This window comes from Harpegnathos saltator, unplaced genomic scaffold (assembly GCF_003227715.2).
Source record: "Harpegnathos saltator strain DR-91 unplaced genomic scaffold, Hsal_v8.6 scaffold101, whole genome shotgun sequence".
Classification (NCBI taxonomy): Eukaryota; Metazoa; Arthropoda; class Insecta; order Hymenoptera; family Formicidae; genus Harpegnathos; species Harpegnathos saltator.
In genome coordinates, this window is record NW_020229875.1 from 9642 (window position 1) to 29524 (window position 19883).

The following is a 19883-nucleotide window of genomic DNA, read 5'->3' on the forward strand; positions in this document are numbered from 1 at the left end:
GACTTCAGACGGATAGACGGGAGCAGTTTCTCTTTGTGTGTGTGCCGACTACATTCTTATATAGAAACGTACGGTAATTGAAAATGTTTAAGCATATACCCTGAGATTCTATCTGTTGCGTATGACACATGTGTGTGTGTGTGTGTGTGAGTGCGTATATGCACACGTACGTCACACACACTTTCAATGCAATACATGCACACGGACACAACTGCGCTAAAAAACGCCTGCCGGAATATAAATAAATACTAACGTAACGCTGAAATATTTTGGAAAATAATTTTGGATACACACAAAATATTATCTTATTATCATATATTTATATATCGATCGTATATAATCTTATGCGATAAAATTAAACGATAAATCGTATATAATCTTCATGATATTAATCATATACAATCTCAATTCTTATTTTTTTTGTGCATGTTAACATGTTAATTCATGTTACAAATGCATAACAATGCGCGAGACAATAACAATGTGCTTGTCAAGTACGCTATTATGGTTGTAGCACGGACATAAACCGCCTGAAAGTGGATGTAGCACGGACAGTCACCAGATGCAGGTTTTACCGTCGGGACCTGAAAGTGGATGTAGCATCGTAGTTCTCCTTTCAAAATGGATGCAGATAGCGCCCATTCCCAGTGTGAAAAATCGGTGTCACCGAAAACGCCGTGTTGGCCGCTCTCAGCTTCCTCTCTGATATTATCATCGCTCTTTAATTACCTCTAGGCCTCCTGTGGTGCGATTCTGTAACTCGTTATTGGAGTTAACGACACTTTCGTTATCGTTGCGCAGCTTTTCTACGGTATACAAAAGCTGCGCAACGATAACGAAAGTGTCGTTAACTCCAATAACGAGTTACAGAATCTTGGTACTGGGCCAATACAGAAATTTACCTGGGGTTGTCAGTCTTTATATTACCCGTCAGTGGTTTTGTATTTCAGCCATAATATTGTTAAGAGGGCGTTAGCGTTTAGCGAAATTTCTCTAAATCCTATGAGACGGCCTTTATTAGTGTCTTGTTAGTGGTGCAGTTGAAAAGATTAACGTAATATTTGTTTGATAGAAGTAAACTGTTACCTTATATTTTTCTATCATATTATTTTATGATAATAAAGTAATTATATTATATCGCAAGAAAATACAATTTATTCTTTAAATTATTATTTTTAAATTATTATCCTTACCATTTATTTACAAGGGAGAATAGTTAAGCGGTAACCTCTTCAATACACGTGATATCACGACAGTTGTTCACGGTAAGTTTTAGTTAGTAAAATAGACATAAACTATTACAAAAAAGAATTTCTTGAATTTATCATCTAAGTTTATATATATATATATGTGTGTTTTGGCTGGGTGAATAATAGATTTCTTCTTACAGATGATGGATACTAAAATTAAAAAACGTAAAGTCTCGAAAAAGACGAAGAAATCGTGGAGGAAACACATTGACACTAAAGATGTAGATGCATTTCTTGAAGACATAAGATTAGAAGAACGAATGGGACCTCCTTTATCAAAGCAAGCAAATTCTGAGTTATTCACTATTGACAGGACTGCTGGTAAAACTAAAACTGTTGTATCCTCCAAACGTGCAGCTAGATTAGCTTTGAAAGAAAAAGAAGCAAAATGTTTTGCTTCTTTGAAACCACATACACAAGTTCCTGATCCAATATCAAAGAGAAACCGAGTCAGGACTAAAGAGGAACGTATGAATTCCATATTACGACAACGTGAAGCAGAAAGAAAATTAAAAGGTATTCTTAAATTGAAAGAAAAAGAAGCATTAAAGAATAGGGCACTTGCAAAAGCTGCTTTTAAGAAGCGTCCTAAGAGGGGAGAATTCAAAACTGATCTGTGGGATGTCACAAAAAATGTATTACCAGAAACAGTTACTGAATGGATGTCTACAGACAGTGTCAGACATACAGTTAAACATTTAGGGGTGCAGAAAAGAAAATTGCCTTCATCATTATATAAAAAAACATCTCTTCTACCAGCAGTAGAAGCACCGCATCCAGGTACATCTTATAATCCATCATATACTGATCACCAAAAACTACTGAATGATATTGCTCAGAAAGAATTGGAACTTATGAAAGAAGAGGCACATCTGGATAGGGTAACAACTAAGATGTTTAAAAAGGTAAATATATTTTGCATGTTTATTTAAATGTTTTAAGCAATTTTGCACATTTGTTCAAATCATTATTTTGCTCTTCAAAATGTGATATTTATCTCATTAATACAGGTTCCATTAAATAAAAGGGACGAGAATTTGATGAAAGAAATGTCAGAAGGTTTGCCAATAAAAAAACAAACCACAGAAAATTCAAAGCCTACTAAGGAAGGAGATGTTGAAGAGGAAGACTCATCAGTGGCAATAGCAAACAGTAAACCTGTCAAGAACATTAAAAAAACACTTGTACAAAAAAGAAAGCAACGAGAACAAAAACAAGCAGCTAATGAACGTACTTTGGCCAAAATTGAAAAGAGAAAAGTCTCTGATATTTATAAGTTGAAAATGTTAAAAAAACAAATAGAATCCAAAGAAAAGAAGGAAGACTTTTTGCGACAAAAACGTATGAAGAAACATGAAAGGGAATCTACTACGCCAAAGATTCTGAGTAAGACAAAATTTGAGCCCTTAGATCCTGTTTTCCAGCTGTCAGAGGAATTATCTGGAAATTTGAGGAATTGTAACCCCAGTAAGAACTTACTGAAAGATCGATTTAAATCTCTTCAGCAAAGAAATATTATTGCACCAAGTGTCATAAAACTGTAAGTAACAAAGAAGAAATGTTTCAAATATATTTGTGATAATAGAGTTTAGTTTGACAAATGTTTAGGGAAAAAGAAGCTAAAGTAGATATGAAGTAAATAAGAAACTGAGCAAAGTAAATTTTAAATGAAAATTATTGATTAATTAATAGGATTAAAAATTGATAAATTGATAAACTGTTTATATATATATATATATATGTGTATATCTTTAATATATTCTTTAAATAATTTTTTCTGTGATACAGGACAAAAGATAAAGCAAAGGTGAAGCGATTCATGAAACCGGATCATAAGATAAATTTGATTGAAGTGTCATAATAAAGGTATTATTAATATTTTTATATTTTCTTTATATAATGTCTAACATATCTGTATTTTACGTTTTAATCGAAAAAATTTATTGATATAAATTAATTTCTTATACAATTTTTTAAAATATATAAGAAACCAAAAATTTCCCACTAACATATTATTTAATAAAACTTCCAATAAAAAATTATCATGAAACAATAGGATTTTACTTGTACAAACAGAATATTAAATTTAGAAACTAAGGCTTATCTGTATACTTTGTCTGTAAATTTTGATTTATTTTATTATATTTTGTACACATTCTATCGCCATCAGCCTTATTTTACAGTGTTTAATTAGCTTTGATTACTTATATTTTTTTTGCAAATTTAGATTCTTTAATGCATATTGAACATCATGGAACATCTCTGTGTGTGTTTGTAATTGCTTAATTAATTGTTGTTTTTTGTGTTCAGCAATAGTAAGTTTCTCTTTCTCACAATACAGCAATATTTCTAAGTGTTTAACGCGCGTCTCGCATTGTCGCGCTCTGTTTCTCGCATTGTCTATGTTCACTACATATTGGTCTTCTTTGAGATAATCAAATTTGCTTATCTTGGATAAATTAGTTTTCGCTGTATCGCGAATTTCACACAATTTTGGATTTATGAGTTTTTCCAGTTTTGTAACTAGTAACAATCGTTTCGTATTCAAATGTACGTCATTGCTTTTTTTCATATATCTTTTTGCAGCATTCCTGAATGAAATAACAAATGTTACGATATATTTAATTTGTACAAATCTAATTGAACACAATTTTAAATATTTATAATTTTACGAACTTACTTGCGTTCGATATAGTTCTGTTTTTTAAGGCCTGCACTTTCTGTCATTGCAGATAACATATTGCTTACAGCTATATTTTCTGACAGCAATTTAGACATGGAATATGGCATATGTCGAGCTACTTCAAGTTGAAATACACCAGCCAAATCCAGGAGATGATTGTATAATGTTTCGCTGAGTCTGGAGCATTATTGGAATATAATATTAATTTCTTAGTAAGGAAGGTTTAATAGAAGCAAATAGGGTCAAACAGGCCGTTTTACTTTTCCTTGTCTGTCTTGAATTTTCGTTCAATCTGACGTAATTTTTCTGACATATGTTCCTTTTCATGTATTAAGACTTCATTTTGCGTATTAAATTTCTCTTCCAGAGTTTTTTGTACCGATTTATAATCTTCCAAAGCGTTAGTTTTAGCATCTTCAAGTCACAGAAAATTATAAAGTTTATTACTATAGCCACATATATCTCAGTATTTTAAATATTTTGTGAATATAAATATGTATGTACATATGGCACACATAAATATAATGTTATAATTTCTAGAAAAATATGAAGAATTCAGAAACACTCACTTAAGAGTTTGAGTTGTGAAATAAGCTTGAGTCGCGTATTATCATATCTTTTATTAATGGTTATCAATTTTAAAGCATGATTATGTTCTATCCTCATGCTTTCCAAAGCATTCACTTGCTTTTTATATTCTTCCACTCTGGCTACTTGAGCAGCTACTTGTAATTTTAAGCCAGATATCTCTTGAGATTTTTTCTCTTGGAAGACTTTAATAGAATTATCCGTATCTTTTAAACAATCCTCCAATTCCTTATTCCTTTCTTCTAACCTATTTAAAAAAATTCCATTGTTACATTTTTTTTATTAAAGAATTATTGTTGAATAATTTCTACAGTTTGAATCAACTACTAGATATTTGTTAAATAATGTGAAAACTGTTTGAAGAAGTAATTCTTTAATTATGTTGAATGATGTATATATACATGATCTAAATATAGAAATATATATATATTAAATATTGCCATAAAATACTTTATTATATTTGGAATTAATGCAAAGGTCTTGGGAAAAAACCAAAATGCTCTTTTAATAGATACCTTTGTATTTTCTTATTCGTTTCTGCAATTTTTAAATTATAGAAAGCCTTTTGCGTATTAACAATGATCTCTTCGAGCGCAGCTTCATTGAAATCAGGTGGTTGTAAACGTGGAGGCAAGCTGACGTTGCCCTTATCCTTTCCGTACAAGTCCATTGTTACCACGTATTAACAATTACAGTTATTTGATCGAAGTTCCGTTTCATAATGTATCAATAATACACGAGAAACACATTGTGAAAATATTTTCATTGAAGAATCTCGATACTTCAAGTCTCACGTATGTAGATCTGTTTGAAAAAGAAATGTTTATTATGTGGAATGTATAAATTTTCTGGATCAACTCAAGATCCTAAAATGCGAAAACAATAAATCCAGGAATTGTTTTTGACACTAAACGACTTAACGACTCGTCCGTCATAATTTTCGCGGGAAAAGCGGTTATCACAAATCGCAAGAATCGATATCGAAGGATGTCGAGAATGCGAGAGGATAGGATACGTCGATGCCTTTTTGTATGGTCTCACGATTCCTGCTCGTAATCTTTGCGTATCCTTGACGTGTATTTCTCGTTTTTGCGTGAAAAGTAAGGACAGGAATGACGATTTAAGGATTAGCAATGCAATATAACAGTGTAGAATTGTATAGGATGAAATTTTGCTAAAATAAGACTCGAATATTGAGCTGTCATCGTAAGTGCAATTGTATAACGTTTATGGTTATAATTCATTCATTTCGCAATTGCAACCAGTTGCCAATTAACGAATCAGGATAAGAATAACAACTTAAAAATAAACGACAAATCCTGTTTCTTATAATGTATCTTATAGATGTCCTGTATCTTATAGATATAAATTTATACAAATTTATTTCACAATCATCTAAATGTGAGTACAACTGCTTATTTGATCGGTTATTGTTATTATAACTGTTACAATATATATAATTGTAAATAATATTTAAATAACACAAAAGTGTAAACTTTTTACAAAAACATACTGTAATCATATGTTTCAGATAATCCAATTATTTGCATATTGAAGGCCATGAAGTTTTCTATAAATTTGGAGCAATAATTTCAATATTTTATAAATAACTAGAACTGATATTTTATGAGTGAAAAAATCTGGATTTTCCACTATAAGCTACGGAAATTCTCAACTTGTATGCTTTGTTCAAAATAAACAGTTATATAGGTGTTCATAATGAATCAATGCCTAACCAATATAAAATGGCGATAAAAAGATATTAGAGATATATGAAATAATGATATTAAAAGGAAAATTTCCTTCACTGTCTTTATAAAAAAAGAAAAAAACAGGCATAAAAGGAATTTATATGTAATGTCTAATTCTAAGGAAAATCCTGATCACAGTCAAGGGAAAACAACGAAATCACTATCATTGTCTTCATAAAATTGGCTTAAATACTTGTAAATATATATAATGTCAAATCTTAAGAAAAGTACTGACCCTACTCAACGGGAATCTACAATGCTGGATGAGCAACCGCAAGCAACAGTAAAGAAAAAAGGAGACACAGGACAACCCAGATGTAAACTGGATTTGCATGGTTGTTTAAATCTTCAAGATATTTTATTGATATTTGATAGTCCTGTGAGCCAAGAGCGAGCATGGGCATTGTGCTATCAGACAGCTAAGAGTCTTTCAAACTCAACACAAAATAAATTTTATGAGATATCAGAATATTCGCATATTGTTCTTCATAAAGATGGAAATGTACAACTTGATAGCTTAGCAGGTAATCTATTTGTTTCTTAGAATTTCAGTGAATAATTGTGTAATCATAAAATTCAGTTGTAGTATAAAGAATGATTAACAAACTGATTTATATTACAGGCTCTAAGCAACCTCTTGTTTCTGAGGAGAAGGTAATATAACTTAATAAAGTATTTAATTACCTCTATGTCTATCTATGCAATAATTACATTTATTAAACTTAAATTTAAACTATTATTTTTACAGGCAGTTCTTTCATTGGGTATGGTGATCTTTAAGGCCTTGGATTTTGGTTCTAATGCAGAAGAAGAAATAGCTTTGTCACCAGACCTTGAAGCTCTTATTACATTGATGACAAATTGTACTCGAAGTAAATCAATATACAATTGCTCATTTAAGCAGAATTTTAAATTATGTAAATTAAGATTTTATATTTTAAGTAAAACACCAGTAAAATATCAATTTAATTTGCATCAATAGCATCTGAAGGCGATGTGGAGGGACGCTTGCAAGAAACTGATGATGAAGGCATTGAGCGGGACTCGGGTGATACAGATGCGGACGACGATATGATGTCGAAAACGGCTGAGCCGTACACAGGTAGTTCTGTATGTACTCTGAAGACTGTCCTCCAAGTAAGTATACATATATATAATCCCCCACGATTAAATTATATAACGTCTTTTGCTTGTATTATTTTTGAATAGGCAATAAAAATACAGAAAATGTTAAAGATGTATCATATGCATTTCAGATATGCGCACGACACATACAAAATTTGCATGAAGATATCGATACTTATTATCAGAATGTGATACAAACGTTTGTGGAGGAGGCCTTATCTCTCTCTCAATTTCTCGAAAAAGTGGTTGTTGATAAACAATCACAAGATTTGTTTAATATGAATGGGACTGATCATAGTTCGACTTCGCTACAAAATCTTGATACGTTGGATTTCAATGATTGGGTAAGTTTAATTAAAATATATAGAAATACAAAGATACACATTTTCACTGAGAGAATATAGGATTACAAATTATCAGATATATATGATAGAGCAAGAATAATTCGAAAATCTTCCTTGTTAAACACTTCATTTATTTACTATCTTTTCCAGAAAAAGATATGCAAAAGATATAAAAGTGAAATTGACAAATAACGCATAATAATAATTATACACATATATAAATATAAATAAATATATGTATGTGTATATATATATATATATATATTAATTGATTGCATTTATTGATTGCTAATTGCACTTACTCTTATAGACGGACGTTAGAATTTGGAGGGCCATACAAGTACGTTTGCCCTTTTAAATGTATTACAATTGTTTGTTTCATTACAGTTACATTTTTCTATTTAATTTTAATAGCATTAATGTACGGAAGTTACTGAAATTAATGTAGCATTTATTAAGCATGATAAATGCATGTAGCACAATGATTAAGTTTATTAATACTTTTATGTAAAACAAATCAAATTTTATATTGACAAAATTTATATTTTTTTGTGAACAAATATTTTAATTTTATACAAGGATTATTGGACGATGCTATTATTTGCAAATATGTAATTATTCAATGAGTAGGAATTATACAAATGTATATTATATAGATAGTTACTTTGTTTATTGTGGCTATATATTTCTAAATTAATATTGTTTATTATGCGTTTTATTTCATATCAACGTATATAATATGTTTATTTTTTATTTCCTTATTTATTGTAATGATTTATATAAATTATATAGTCTTAAAAGATCTCTATCTTATTACAAAATTTGATATGTACAGTGTTAATGAATAGTATACCAAATTTTCAGAAAGATTTTGTAGGAGAATTGTAGTGAGACAGTTTTATATATTAGATATGTATAATTATTCCAAAATGTTTTATGAATTAATAAGTCCATTAACATTATTCATTAACACATTATAGATTTTGTTATAAGGATTTATTGACAGTAATACTGGAGCGTCTAAATGTATCGCCAGGCCAGGTTTTGGGTTCAAGTTATCGGCGAATTGAGGCGAGGGGTGAAATTGAAGAAGGTAGAAGCTAATTTGGGTTCGCGTGCTTCCTCACGCGGACAAGGAAAATGTCCGGACTATAAGCTGACTCCTTACGAGATCTTGATGGACGATATTAGGGAGAGACGGTATCATCTCAGAAAGACACCGCCCACATCTTCAAGGAAAGATGCACATGCCATTATTCTTGAGTTTATTCGTAGTCGCCCACCACTTAAAAAGGCAAGAAAAAATGAATTATTTATCAAATTGCTATTGGATTTTTGTCTAATTATTAGTAATATAATTAGTAATTCTTCATTTTACTTGTAGGCTTCAGAGAGACGATTACGACCGTTACAGAAGGAATGCACCTTGAGAGAATTACTTATGGAGAGCATAAAGAAACCTCCAAAGCCTTTGAGATCATCTTGCTCGAGACAAAACACCGCAAAAGTTGAAGAAATATCACCTTGTAAGTCTATGTTGTATATTTATTCGATGGTAGATGATAGCGTTACCAGAACTGCATAATGTTTCCAATTTTTTTTAAACCTTTATATTTTTTTATTGTAAAATATAGAAATTCTATAAAAGTAGAAATAGTGAGGAAAAACTCGAGAATAACAATTTTTAAATATTATGTCTATTAACTGACATTGATACAATGTTAATCAGATGAATTAATGTCATTTTCCAACGTAAAGATAGAAGGACGAATTACTTTGCGCTACATTATCCTTAAAATAACGTTGTCACGTTTCTTTAATTATGTTAGAAATCTGCATGCTTGTGTTTCTTTTTGTAGTTTTGCTGTAATATGTTCATTGATTTTTTATATAATAGTATTCTTAATGCAGTTGTCAAATAAGTTCCGCTTGAATTTCATATTACAAATTATTTGAGTAAACCCTAGACATGATCATATAATATAGTTAAAAAGAACTTCTCTTTTCATATATTCTGAATATTGGATAATTATACGATCCATTTGTGTATATGTTTTGTGTACAGAAATAATGTTACATATGACTCATGCAAATTGTTCCACATGATTTGAAGCATTTAATTAGTTTCATTTTATTTTCATATTTTCAGTAAATTATCAGCTACGCTTTAACGACAATTAATATGTCGACATTCTGTCGTTATCGTTATCGAAAGGTCCGTGATAATTCACCAATTTTTTTCGTTGAGGCTCCTCAAGGACTTTTAGATTTTTCACTTCTTAAATCATTTGTATTCTTCGATCCTTGAATTCTTAAGTTGCTAAACTTGCAGATTTTTAGAACTTCAAGTTTTCTCATTTTTTGCACCTGCGGATACTTAAACTTTTATATTGATTTCAATATCTTAGCAGCTTATAAATTCAAGTTATGATGAAGGGCGCGAGGAGAGAACTTAGCATCGAATCGCGCCCTACACCACGATAGGATGAATCACAATTTGGGGCGCTACAGGCGCAGGCAGAAAAGAAAGAGAGAGGGAGATCCCGGACGCGATGTAGACGATCAATAACTGTAAGCGTGCAAAGGTGAGCTGACGTTGCCTGAAACGTCATCGCGGCACGCCAGTCCAGTCGGATGTCAACCCTCCCTCGCGAGTTCTACGACGTTGTCCGACGTCCTAAATGATTATCTCACCGATGCGCGTCTTCCCCGTGAAATTCACGCCGATCGTTGCATCCGAAGTGTGTCAAAGTATTCGTGTTATAATGATGCTGCGCGTATCTCTTCGTGAATAATTTCGCGAGGAATTTTCAAGTTCAGAACAATTACTGTGATTTAAGAAACGTAAAGCGCGGACAGCTACTTGCTTTCATTTGCGTTCATCTATTTTGTAAAGACATATTTAGTGATTATACAGTTAAAAACAAAAATCCAGGTGTATAGAAATTTTTTACATGTAAAGAAAAAGTATGTGTCCTACTTCAATATATTACTTATGAGAATTTATATTAAAAGGTCCCATTTATATATCGAGAATTAGAAATAATTTTGAAAATAATATTTGAAATATGGAACTTTTAATAATAAATCATCTTATAAGAGAGGACTCTACTGAATAATTTAAATATTAATGAGTATGTTCTATGTACTATATATGTATTTTGTGTAGTTAAACTTGAGCCATTAATTTTTGATAAGTGCAAATCTTTTTATAAATCCAGAAATTACCACATCAAAATGACACTTAGGATTTATAAAAATTTAAAATTTATATTTTAATATTTATATATATAGAATCCTCAAGACTGAAAAAATCAATTACAAAATTTAAAATTTCATGAACTAAGTGATCTTAGAATCTATGGATTTAAACATTAAAGCATTAAAACATGATAATACTTACAAAAAATATGGGACACTTAATATGAATATAGAAATCTAAAAATTTCACAGGTAGATCTTTTTCAATAGTTCAAATAAGTATAATTTGTCACTATCAAAATTCAAAATTCAATTAGATATACACTTATAATTCTGAAATATATTTATCGGTCAAAGATTCAGATTTGAATTTACGTTTGATAAATTCAGAAAAAATTTAGATCTAAGAATCTACAAAATATTCAGAATCTTAATGGAATCAAAGTTCGGCCTCTTGAAGACCGCACGGACGTGAAAACTCCTCTGAACATCTCTGAAAACAAACTTCCGTAAAAGTAAGGACATGTGGATTTAAGGACCCACGCGAGTGTTTCTAAATCTCTCTTCCCCAATCTCTCCTCTCATCTTTAAGGACGCTCAGACGCATCCTTCGAGGCGACGAAAATGACGATGTATACTCCCGCAGTCTCCTTTTACTTCGACAAATCTAAAGACGCCACGAGATCCTGCCTGCATCCTTTAAGATTATTATAACATCACCGTGGTCAGGATCAGGATTCGCTGCTGCCTTCGTCGTCCTTACTACAAGTATAATGCTCTTACGAACAAAATTGAAGGATGATTAAATGATATCGGACAAGACGGAACGGATTAGATAAACTAATAGACGGGAAAGCAGGACGCGACATATAATTGAAGCCGTGAATTAATTAATAGCACAAGTTCACCTTTTGACATTATCGATATTATATTATCTATCGCGTATGTAATCGTCTTGTGATAATCGGGAGAGAACAAACATTGATGAAGACCAATACGTATCAATTGTACGGGATGACTCGTCTTTATCGGACGGAATTTTAGCAGCAAGCTATCCGATGAAACAAATTTTCTTCCACGAAATTTTGGCATATTATGATCTCTCTAACTTATTAGACTTGATGTCTTGCAATCATGCTAACATCACATTACTAGAAGCACTTATGTAGATTTATTTGAAAAACGAGATACCTCCTAGTAATCATATAGTTTTTATCCAGGAAAATTTCGAACTACAAATTCTAAGTGCATAAATAACTCCCATCGAAAACTTTATTTGATGAAGATGAAGCATCCTGTTTGTAAAAAAAAACGACACAACACTGTTGGCAAAGTTGGATCTATGAAAAGAAAATGAAAGATTAGTCATCTCACAGAAAGTTGAAGCTGAGTGAACTTGTGCTCCCTCGCTAGTCATGGCTTCAATTTTCCCAGGCGACGCAGGCGGCGTGTCTCGCATGATAGTCCTCGGGGAGGTGCCGCCGTCGCAGCCGGAGCAGGAGCAGGAGTCCGCGCAGGATGTTGCGGCTCAGTGGTTGCAGTCGGAGGATCAGAAGGCGACAGCGGCGCCGGGTTCTGGTGCCGGCGTCTTGACGGCACCAAGTCGCAGGAAACAGGACGTTCCGCCGGTGCCGCAACCACGACAAAGGATCTCCAAGGACCGACCCGATGTCAGGGTCGTGCCAGCTAGGAATCGTAAGTCGCGTAGAAGGCGCATTACGGTCGCAGGTAATCATCTCATTCATCATCGTCATCGACATAAGTAAAGCACGTCCACGTCGTCTTTGCGTTTTTCCGATTGAAGAGCAATATTGAAGGATGACTAAACGAAATGATTTATGCAGAATGCTTGACTAGCAAAACGTTTTGCAACACAGAGTGATGCGCTACAAATGTCCTCGTACACGTAATAAATTTCTTCACGTCAGCTGAGGGAATCATTTGTCGTTGAAGCGAGCTGATATTACATTATTGATAAATTGGCAAGAACTATGTTTAAGAAGCTAAATTGAAGTTTTTAATCGAAGAACAAAATAATGGAATAAAAAATCATGTGGCAATGGGAACAGAAAGAAATTAGAGACAAAGATATAAATATATGGAAACCTAAAGCTGGAAACAAAATTTAGCATTTAAAAAATTGGGAGATGTTTAATATTTTAATTAAAGTTCTTTCATATACACACACACACATATAAAATGAGGTATTATGTATTATGTCTACCTGCATTGTATATACTTCTGCATTATGTATCATTAGTCTACCAACTAATTTGTTCTTTTGACTCTTCCTTTGATTATGCTTGGTCGTCTCACCGCACAACGAACATACAATGTGTAATAATTTTTAATACAATTTCAGACATTTCGTCGCCATCAACGTCGATTTAAAATCTTATTGCTACATTGTATTGACGAATTAATCGCGATTTTTCAGATGTAACGCACAACGGAGAAGGTATTAAGGAGTACGAACCATCAGCGACTCCAAAACCACCCGGAAGAAATCTGGACGTGTCAAACGCAGCCAGGCGACCCAAGAAAGTGATACCCGTGGATTTTGATCTGAAGGTATACTTTCATTTTTCTTAGCTAAAAGGCGTAAAATTAAAGTGTCAGCTCTTTATCTTGACGTTTGGTATTTAATTTCGTGATAATACGAGTACTATTTTTCCGAATAGTTAGACGCAGAAGATGACGATGACGACGATGATGAATATTATAACGATGAGGATTTCGCCGAGACGAGGTTTGAGGAGGAGGATGAAGCTTCTAATTACTGGCACCTAAAGGATTACACTTTCGGTGGCCGGGGTGTGCGAAACGGGCACAAGGATCACGAGCAGAGGGATGACGACGAAGCAGGATCAGCGAATCCTTGGCGGAAGACTGGTGGGCTTCGCTTGACTAGGAATGAATATCATCGATTCTGCGATGCTCAATTAGAATGTAAATATTCTGAATTATATCTAGACTGTTCCTCTTATCGTTTTTCTTATCTGCAGACATGATGTGCGAAATATATTGTGCACTGGAATACAATACAGCCTTTACAGCCTTTACAGGCTTTATTCGCTATATCTTGTATAACGACAAATTTTTATTCAAATTACAGCTTACGATTTAGCGACGCAATGTCCTTCCCGGAGAGCGTCCGCAAAAAGGCATTCTGCGAAGTGCGCTATACCATTAATGTCGCTCACAGGGACGACGTCTTTGCCGCAGTCACGACCGCAGAGTCGGCAGCATGCCGGTCTCACGGATTCATCGCTGAGCCAAGGTCCAAGTCCCAATATCAGTCTAAATCCCAGCCCGAGTCTAAGTCCGCAGCCACGAGCGAGGCAACCGCGACGGGCATACACAATCACCGAAGGCAAGGACGAGAAAGTACCTGGCGAAGAATGGGAAGATGATGCTGATCGGGTGAGAAATGCCGTTCTGTCATTTATTATCTTGCACACGCGATTACCACAGCTATATAAAGCGCTCTGTAATTCGTAATTTTGATCTCAACGACAGTTTCTTTTTGAGATATATGCTCGATCAAAAAATTTGGCTCAGCTTTGGAGTAACATTTTATTTTATTGCGTTATTTATGGAAAGCAATTTCATTGAAAATTAAATTGTCTCAATATCTCTTGTTCATTAACATTAACAACTACAATAAGTTTTTCATCCATTGATTTTGTGTTCTTAACGAATATTCTTAATGAAAATTTCGTGATGAAGATGGTTAACAAGAAGAAAACAAGTTTCAGATGAACGAACATACGCAGTGGAAGCTTATTCTTTGGTAAATTTCCAATGCACTTAATCACATTTCACAGAAAGCAACGCTCGGGGACATGTTATTGGATGAAAGACTCTCGTTAACGTTGGACGAGATCGTTCACATCCGTAGTGTTCTCACGAAAGCCGAACTGGAGTCTCTTCCCGTGGAAGGGCGCGTGAAAGAAGATGTGGAGAAACGACGCGTTTGCTTCCTCTGCTTGAAAACGCGTTTCGGTCTGTTGGGTCCTTGGGGTCAACGCTGTCGCTTGTGCAAGAGGACCGTCTGCGTAAAATGCTATTCGAAAGTCAGTATTTTTCATGTACATCAATGACATATATTTAAGATTGCGATTATTGCATTAGACATTTCAGAATTAGCAAAGAGATGTGTAATGTTAGCGCGAAAGTTTCAAGTCTGTATGTGAAAAGTGTATCTCCTTTTTCGAGGTATCAAGGACAAAAGCCAAGTCTAAATCTTGAAGCAATGAATTGGATTGCGACGTTTGAATCTATGTGTAACGGTGAACTAACTTTATGTTTGTTCCAGATGCGGATACCGACAGAGCAGTTTGCCCGGGTGCCAGTCGTGTTACTCTCCCCCGGGCTGCTACTCTCACCTACGGAAGCGGAAAGTGGCGGTGGCGGCGGTGGCGGTGGCGGCGGTGGCGGCAGCGGCAGCAAAAGTCCCTGGTTGAGAAACACAGGTGCTGTCGGCTCAGCACCGGCGTCTCCTGCGTCTAGGCGAAAGGATTCCGCATTGCGCAGCGGCACACCTGCTTCAACACCAACGACGACACCTGTCTCTGCGTTGACGCCAACGTCGACACCACCTTGTCACGCGCGTCGAGAAATAGAGGGTCAAGGACTAGATAAAAGGTCAGTGAGCATCGCTGTGATATATTGCATACTAATGTAGAATAATTTGTTATTAATGACGCGAGCAGGATAATGATTTTACATGAAGAAAAAAGTCGCAGATATAGAATTATTTCTTTTCTAATACCGTTATAGCACACGATTTTACACGCGGCGACTGGAGTCAAGAAATTGCAGACTTAATTTTGCGAGACTAATGATTTAAAAGAGATTCAGTTCGTTTGTCGTTTAAAATGGTAGAATAGAAGCGAGAAGGAGACGTCGTCTTATATCCGCTTTGTTATCGATGATATTGATAAATTCGTAAGTTTTATATCACTTTTCTCTACTTATAACGGATGGTCCACGTAGATGCTACAAAGGCAGTGGCAGCCCTGCTGCTCTGTCGACTACGAAGACGTTTTCGACGTCTAGCGGACCGAGCGCCGAGCAACGTATGGCAGCAGAACGGCTGCGCGGTGTCGCCGTCGTCGTCTGTCACGACTGTCGTATCATGGTCATTCAGATAATCAAGAGCTCGAGAACGACGCGCGCTACGATACGCAACAATGTCATCTCTCGCCTCACTTTGAACCTCTCCCCAGCGTATGTCTAATCTCGTCGCCTCTTCGTGAGACTTCCGTCAGGAAGTTCCGGTGCATCGTTTCACTATTGTTTCCACGTTCTACCTTGTGCAGCTCATGTTCGTTCTGAACGCATTCTGCATTGGCAACGAGAACAATTGCCGTCATTTTTGCAACTCTAAAGAAAGAAAGGAGGAAATGCGTTGCACACACAGGCGTCTGTTTTCATTGCGAGATGTGAGAATATATTCATATGAAAAGTGGATGTGTCTAAGATGCGGTACATCGCGCAAATCGAGGATTGAAATTGATATAATTTTGCTAAGTTTAATTTTCAACGGAAGAGATGAGCAAACAGGAATGCATTGTGTCAACAGGTATATTTTAGTAGTCTTGCGAATAAACATATGCATCATCAGTGATCCTATTTGTTTTCCGATATTCAAATTTAAGTTTGGTGAAATTATATCAATTTCAATAAACAGTGGATTATTTATAGGCGATTTGCTTTACGCGTTGAGATACTTATTCTGAGCTCAAATGTTTTTCTCTCTATATTTTCTTTATATTGCACAAATCTGTTTCAACACGTAAAGACTGTATGTTTTTGCAAGACATTCAATACTCTACTTCGAAATCTTTTTGGCTTCTGCACAGGAAAGTTTCTTTTTATCGTAAACTCTTCTCTATGTCATAGAATGTGAAATATAAGATTAAAGAACTCCAGTAATAACAAATCCAAAGACTTAAGAATCTGTGAATTTGTAAATTTCAGATGACCAACTTCTTTGTGCATCAGCTAAAAACATTTTTCAGGAAGAGTATTGCATTACATTCTAATAGACAAATATTCCAAAGCACGAAATATGATATTAATTTTTCAATTAAATTGTACTGTATCTTGCATGTCCATATTTTATTTGAATAACTTTTGTGATTTAGTATATGTTATTTATTGGCATTAGAATTTTCAAAATATTTTTATTTGTCTCAAACAACGTTGATCTTGGATAGACAAAAGTTTTTTGAATTATGTGTAATTTATTTATATTACTTCTCTCGTTTCTCTTGTTATTATTTATTTATTATTATACATTTATTTGTTATGTACAATTTGTCATGATCAAAATACCAAAGAATTTAGGATCCAAGCAGCTAAAGACCTAAGAGCTACACTTAAAGATTTATTTAATATAAGATAATGCACATCTAAGACTTCAAATATCGAAAGATCTAAGGATATGTGAGAATTTAAAAGCTTAAGCATTTTGAGAATGTAAGCCTGAAGTAAGAATCTCGAGATATAAGGATTCAAGGATTTGCGAGTTAGACGATTTGACATATAAATGATTAAGAATCTAAGAAATCAAAGAAAAATTAAAAGCCGAAAATGTAAAAATTCAGTGTTTAAATGATTTAAACAATGTGGAATACTATGTGTTTATGTACTAGGAATACCAAGGATATGAAAATCCAGAATGTTTCCATAAAACTGACTTTTTACAAAAAATGTGTTCTTTTATCCCGCAAGTCTTTGATTTCCAAGATTGTCGCTAGCACAAATTTGAATCTTTCATACCATAAATGATCGATTATATAGATACTTCGTGGCGTGGATTCTCAAATAAATATTCTCTTAGCTTTTACATATCCTTAGACTCTGATGCTTAAATTGTGCAAATACTTGTTAAGTCTTTGACATTATATATCCTTAATATTGCAAAGATACATGAAAGAAAAAAAATCCTTAATATTGCAAAGATACATGAAAGAAAAAAATCTTTGGCTGCTTATTCATAAATCCTTGCTTTCTATCGACTCTCTTGTTTCTCAATAGTTTCACAAGATGTAATATTCTATCCTCAAAAATGGAGTTCTGATTATACATATTTAGATTTATTAGAAAAAAATCATGATCTATTTCTTGCAATCTCTGATTTCGTTTTTCATTATTTGCACCAAATATTACAGGTTTATAGCAAATGGTACTATAATGTTAATTTAGCTTTTAATAAAATACACAAAATTGTGAACACAAAAATTAAAGTATGCGATATTGTTAGCTATTTTAGAAAAAGAGGCAGAACCAACCGGGGACGAGCCTTATAAAGATAGTGATCGATGATAAATGGTAAATTGTGTAGAATGCATTCTTATTGTAAAATATTACAGTTGATCTTCCATAAATAATAACGCATTTAAGAAAATGTATTTAAAAATTAAACTATATTCGTCACTAGAGAGTATACAAGATATTTCGAAAAGATATATATAATACAGCTGGACATATGTTATAATATATGCAATACAATTTAATTTTTAAATTGCAAATGAAACTTTTATTTATTACTACTTTCAAAATTCGGTATTCTTTAGTTTTTCCAATAGGCTCAAGTATCAATATGATGAAATTTAATTTAAGTAAAAGCTCTTAGTAGCATTATGTATTGAGAGTTAATCTCTAATTACATAATCATATTTACATAATCATATTTACATAATCGTCAAATTAAGTAAATAGATTAAATATGGACCAATCCTTTGCTCAGCAAATTAGTCATAAAATAAAACACTTGCTATCTATTGTATATACCTTTTGAAGATATCTTGTATAATTAATAATAACGTTTCGAGAGATAGATTGAAGACAGATGTTACGAAAAAAAGATGGATGTGAAAATTATCAATGCGATTTATTGTAACAATATCTCCTCGTGTCAGTGTGGGTAAACAAATTTAATAGAAACTTTAGATAAGAGATACAAAAAGATATAAATGAAATAGGTTCATATAATGCATGTCAATGAGGGTTTAGGAACAATATCAATTGATCACACCTGATGTTATTAATCAGATATTTAGTAACATTGATATCGAAGATCGTTAATGAATTATTCTTACTGTACTTAAGTGCGAAAAAAATGAGTTGTAATTATTCGTTCTAGAGCTAATTATAATTGTTAGGATTAATTTATTATTATCTTATGTGCCCTTCGTACAAATGAGCGCGTAGAAATATCTATAAACACAAATTATATTCCATTCATTGTATATATTGTAAATGAATTCTGTTTCGCATTGTAAGATACGTACTCACAACGATATTATTTATTTCGGGTAATTTATTTAAGGTGCGAACGAAGCTGTGAGAATGGTGATTGTTGTTAAAGGAATGTACATAAATGAAGATCGGCGATCCTGAATGATCCTGACCGTGATCCTGATGTAACATGGTGCAGAGTACAAAGAAGTGACATAACGAATTATGAAGTTCCGCTACGAGTAACTGCGAAGTGTCTCAATGTTAAAACCGATAAATAATATATGTATAATTAGGTTGTTGTAAAAGCTTGCAACGATTTGAAATTTTCAGGATAATTGCAATTACGCAAATGTTACGTAAAGGTTCGAGAATCGGAGGATTCGCGGGCTCTAGGAAAATAAATCTGAAGACATAACGAAGTTATTGAAAGTGCAAAGAGCGAATTGAAGAGCGAATATCGAAGGATCCAGAAATATCACAAAAATCCTCAGATTCCGAAAGCACAATTGCTTTATGCACGAAAGCGAAATTCTTATCTACGCAGATCTCCCATTCTTTGAATTCTTCTCTCTCTCTCTCTCTCTCTCTCTCTCTCTCTCTCTCTCTCTCTCTCTCTCTCTCTCTCTCTCTCTCTCTCTCGCTCTCTCTCTCTCTCTCTCTCTCTCTCTCTCTCTCGCTCTCTCTCTCT

The 19883-nt window shown here is 33.6% G+C and overlaps 3 protein-coding genes across 7 annotated transcripts; 2 read left to right on the plus strand and 1 right to left on the minus strand.

Moving 5' to 3' along the window:
• Positions 1-839: 839 nt before the first annotated feature.
• Positions 840-4301, plus strand: LOC105182455 (ribosome biogenesis protein NOP53). 2 transcript variants are annotated; one of them, XM_025298189.1, is made up of 6 exons: positions 840-929; positions 1208-1265; positions 1391-2155; positions 2261-2790; positions 3039-3116; positions 3983-4301. In XM_025298189.1, the coding sequence occupies exons 3-5, from the start codon at positions 1391-1393 to the stop codon at positions 3109-3111; spliced, it is 1368 nt and encodes a 455-aa protein (XP_025153974.1). In that variant the 5' UTR covers positions 840-929; positions 1208-1265; the 3' UTR covers positions 3112-3116; positions 3983-4301. The 2 variants fall into 2 exon arrangements, with proteins under 2 accessions (XP_025153974.1, XP_011138181.1); XM_011139879.3 differs by lacking the exon at positions 840-929 and having other exon boundaries at positions 1115-1265.
• On the minus strand, positions 3434-5908 carry LOC109503759 (uncharacterized). Its single transcript, XM_025298681.1, has 5 exons — positions 5037-5908; positions 4497-4768; positions 4194-4347; positions 3931-4110; positions 3434-3841 (listed from the first exon to the last, which is right to left on the minus strand). Exons 1-5 carry the CDS (start codon positions 5189-5191, stop codon positions 3451-3453), a joined length of 1152 nt encoding a protein of 383 aa, XP_025154466.1. The 5' UTR covers positions 5192-5908; the 3' UTR covers positions 3434-3450.
• A 437-nt stretch (positions 5909-6345) lies between these two features.
• Positions 6346-17043, plus strand: spir (spire type actin nucleation factor). Of its 4 annotated transcripts, none has more exons than XM_019841043.2 (15): positions 6346-6796; positions 6895-6926; positions 7021-7144; positions 7255-7409; positions 7529-7741; positions 8052-8081; positions 8778-9035; positions 9126-9267; positions 12377-12670; positions 13380-13513; positions 13624-13891; positions 14058-14365; positions 14770-15018; positions 15261-15589; positions 15941-17043. In XM_019841043.2, exons 1-15 carry the CDS (start codon positions 6481-6483, stop codon positions 16182-16184), a joined length of 3096 nt encoding a protein of 1031 aa, XP_019696602.1. In that variant the 5' UTR covers positions 6346-6480; the 3' UTR covers positions 16185-17043. The 4 variants fall into 4 exon arrangements, with proteins under 4 accessions (XP_019696602.1, XP_011138177.1, XP_019696604.1 ...); XM_019841044.2 differs by having other exon boundaries at positions 6348-6796; positions 12377-12637; XM_011139875.3 differs by lacking the exon at positions 8052-8081.
• The last annotated feature ends 2840 nt before the right edge of the window (positions 17044-19883 follow it).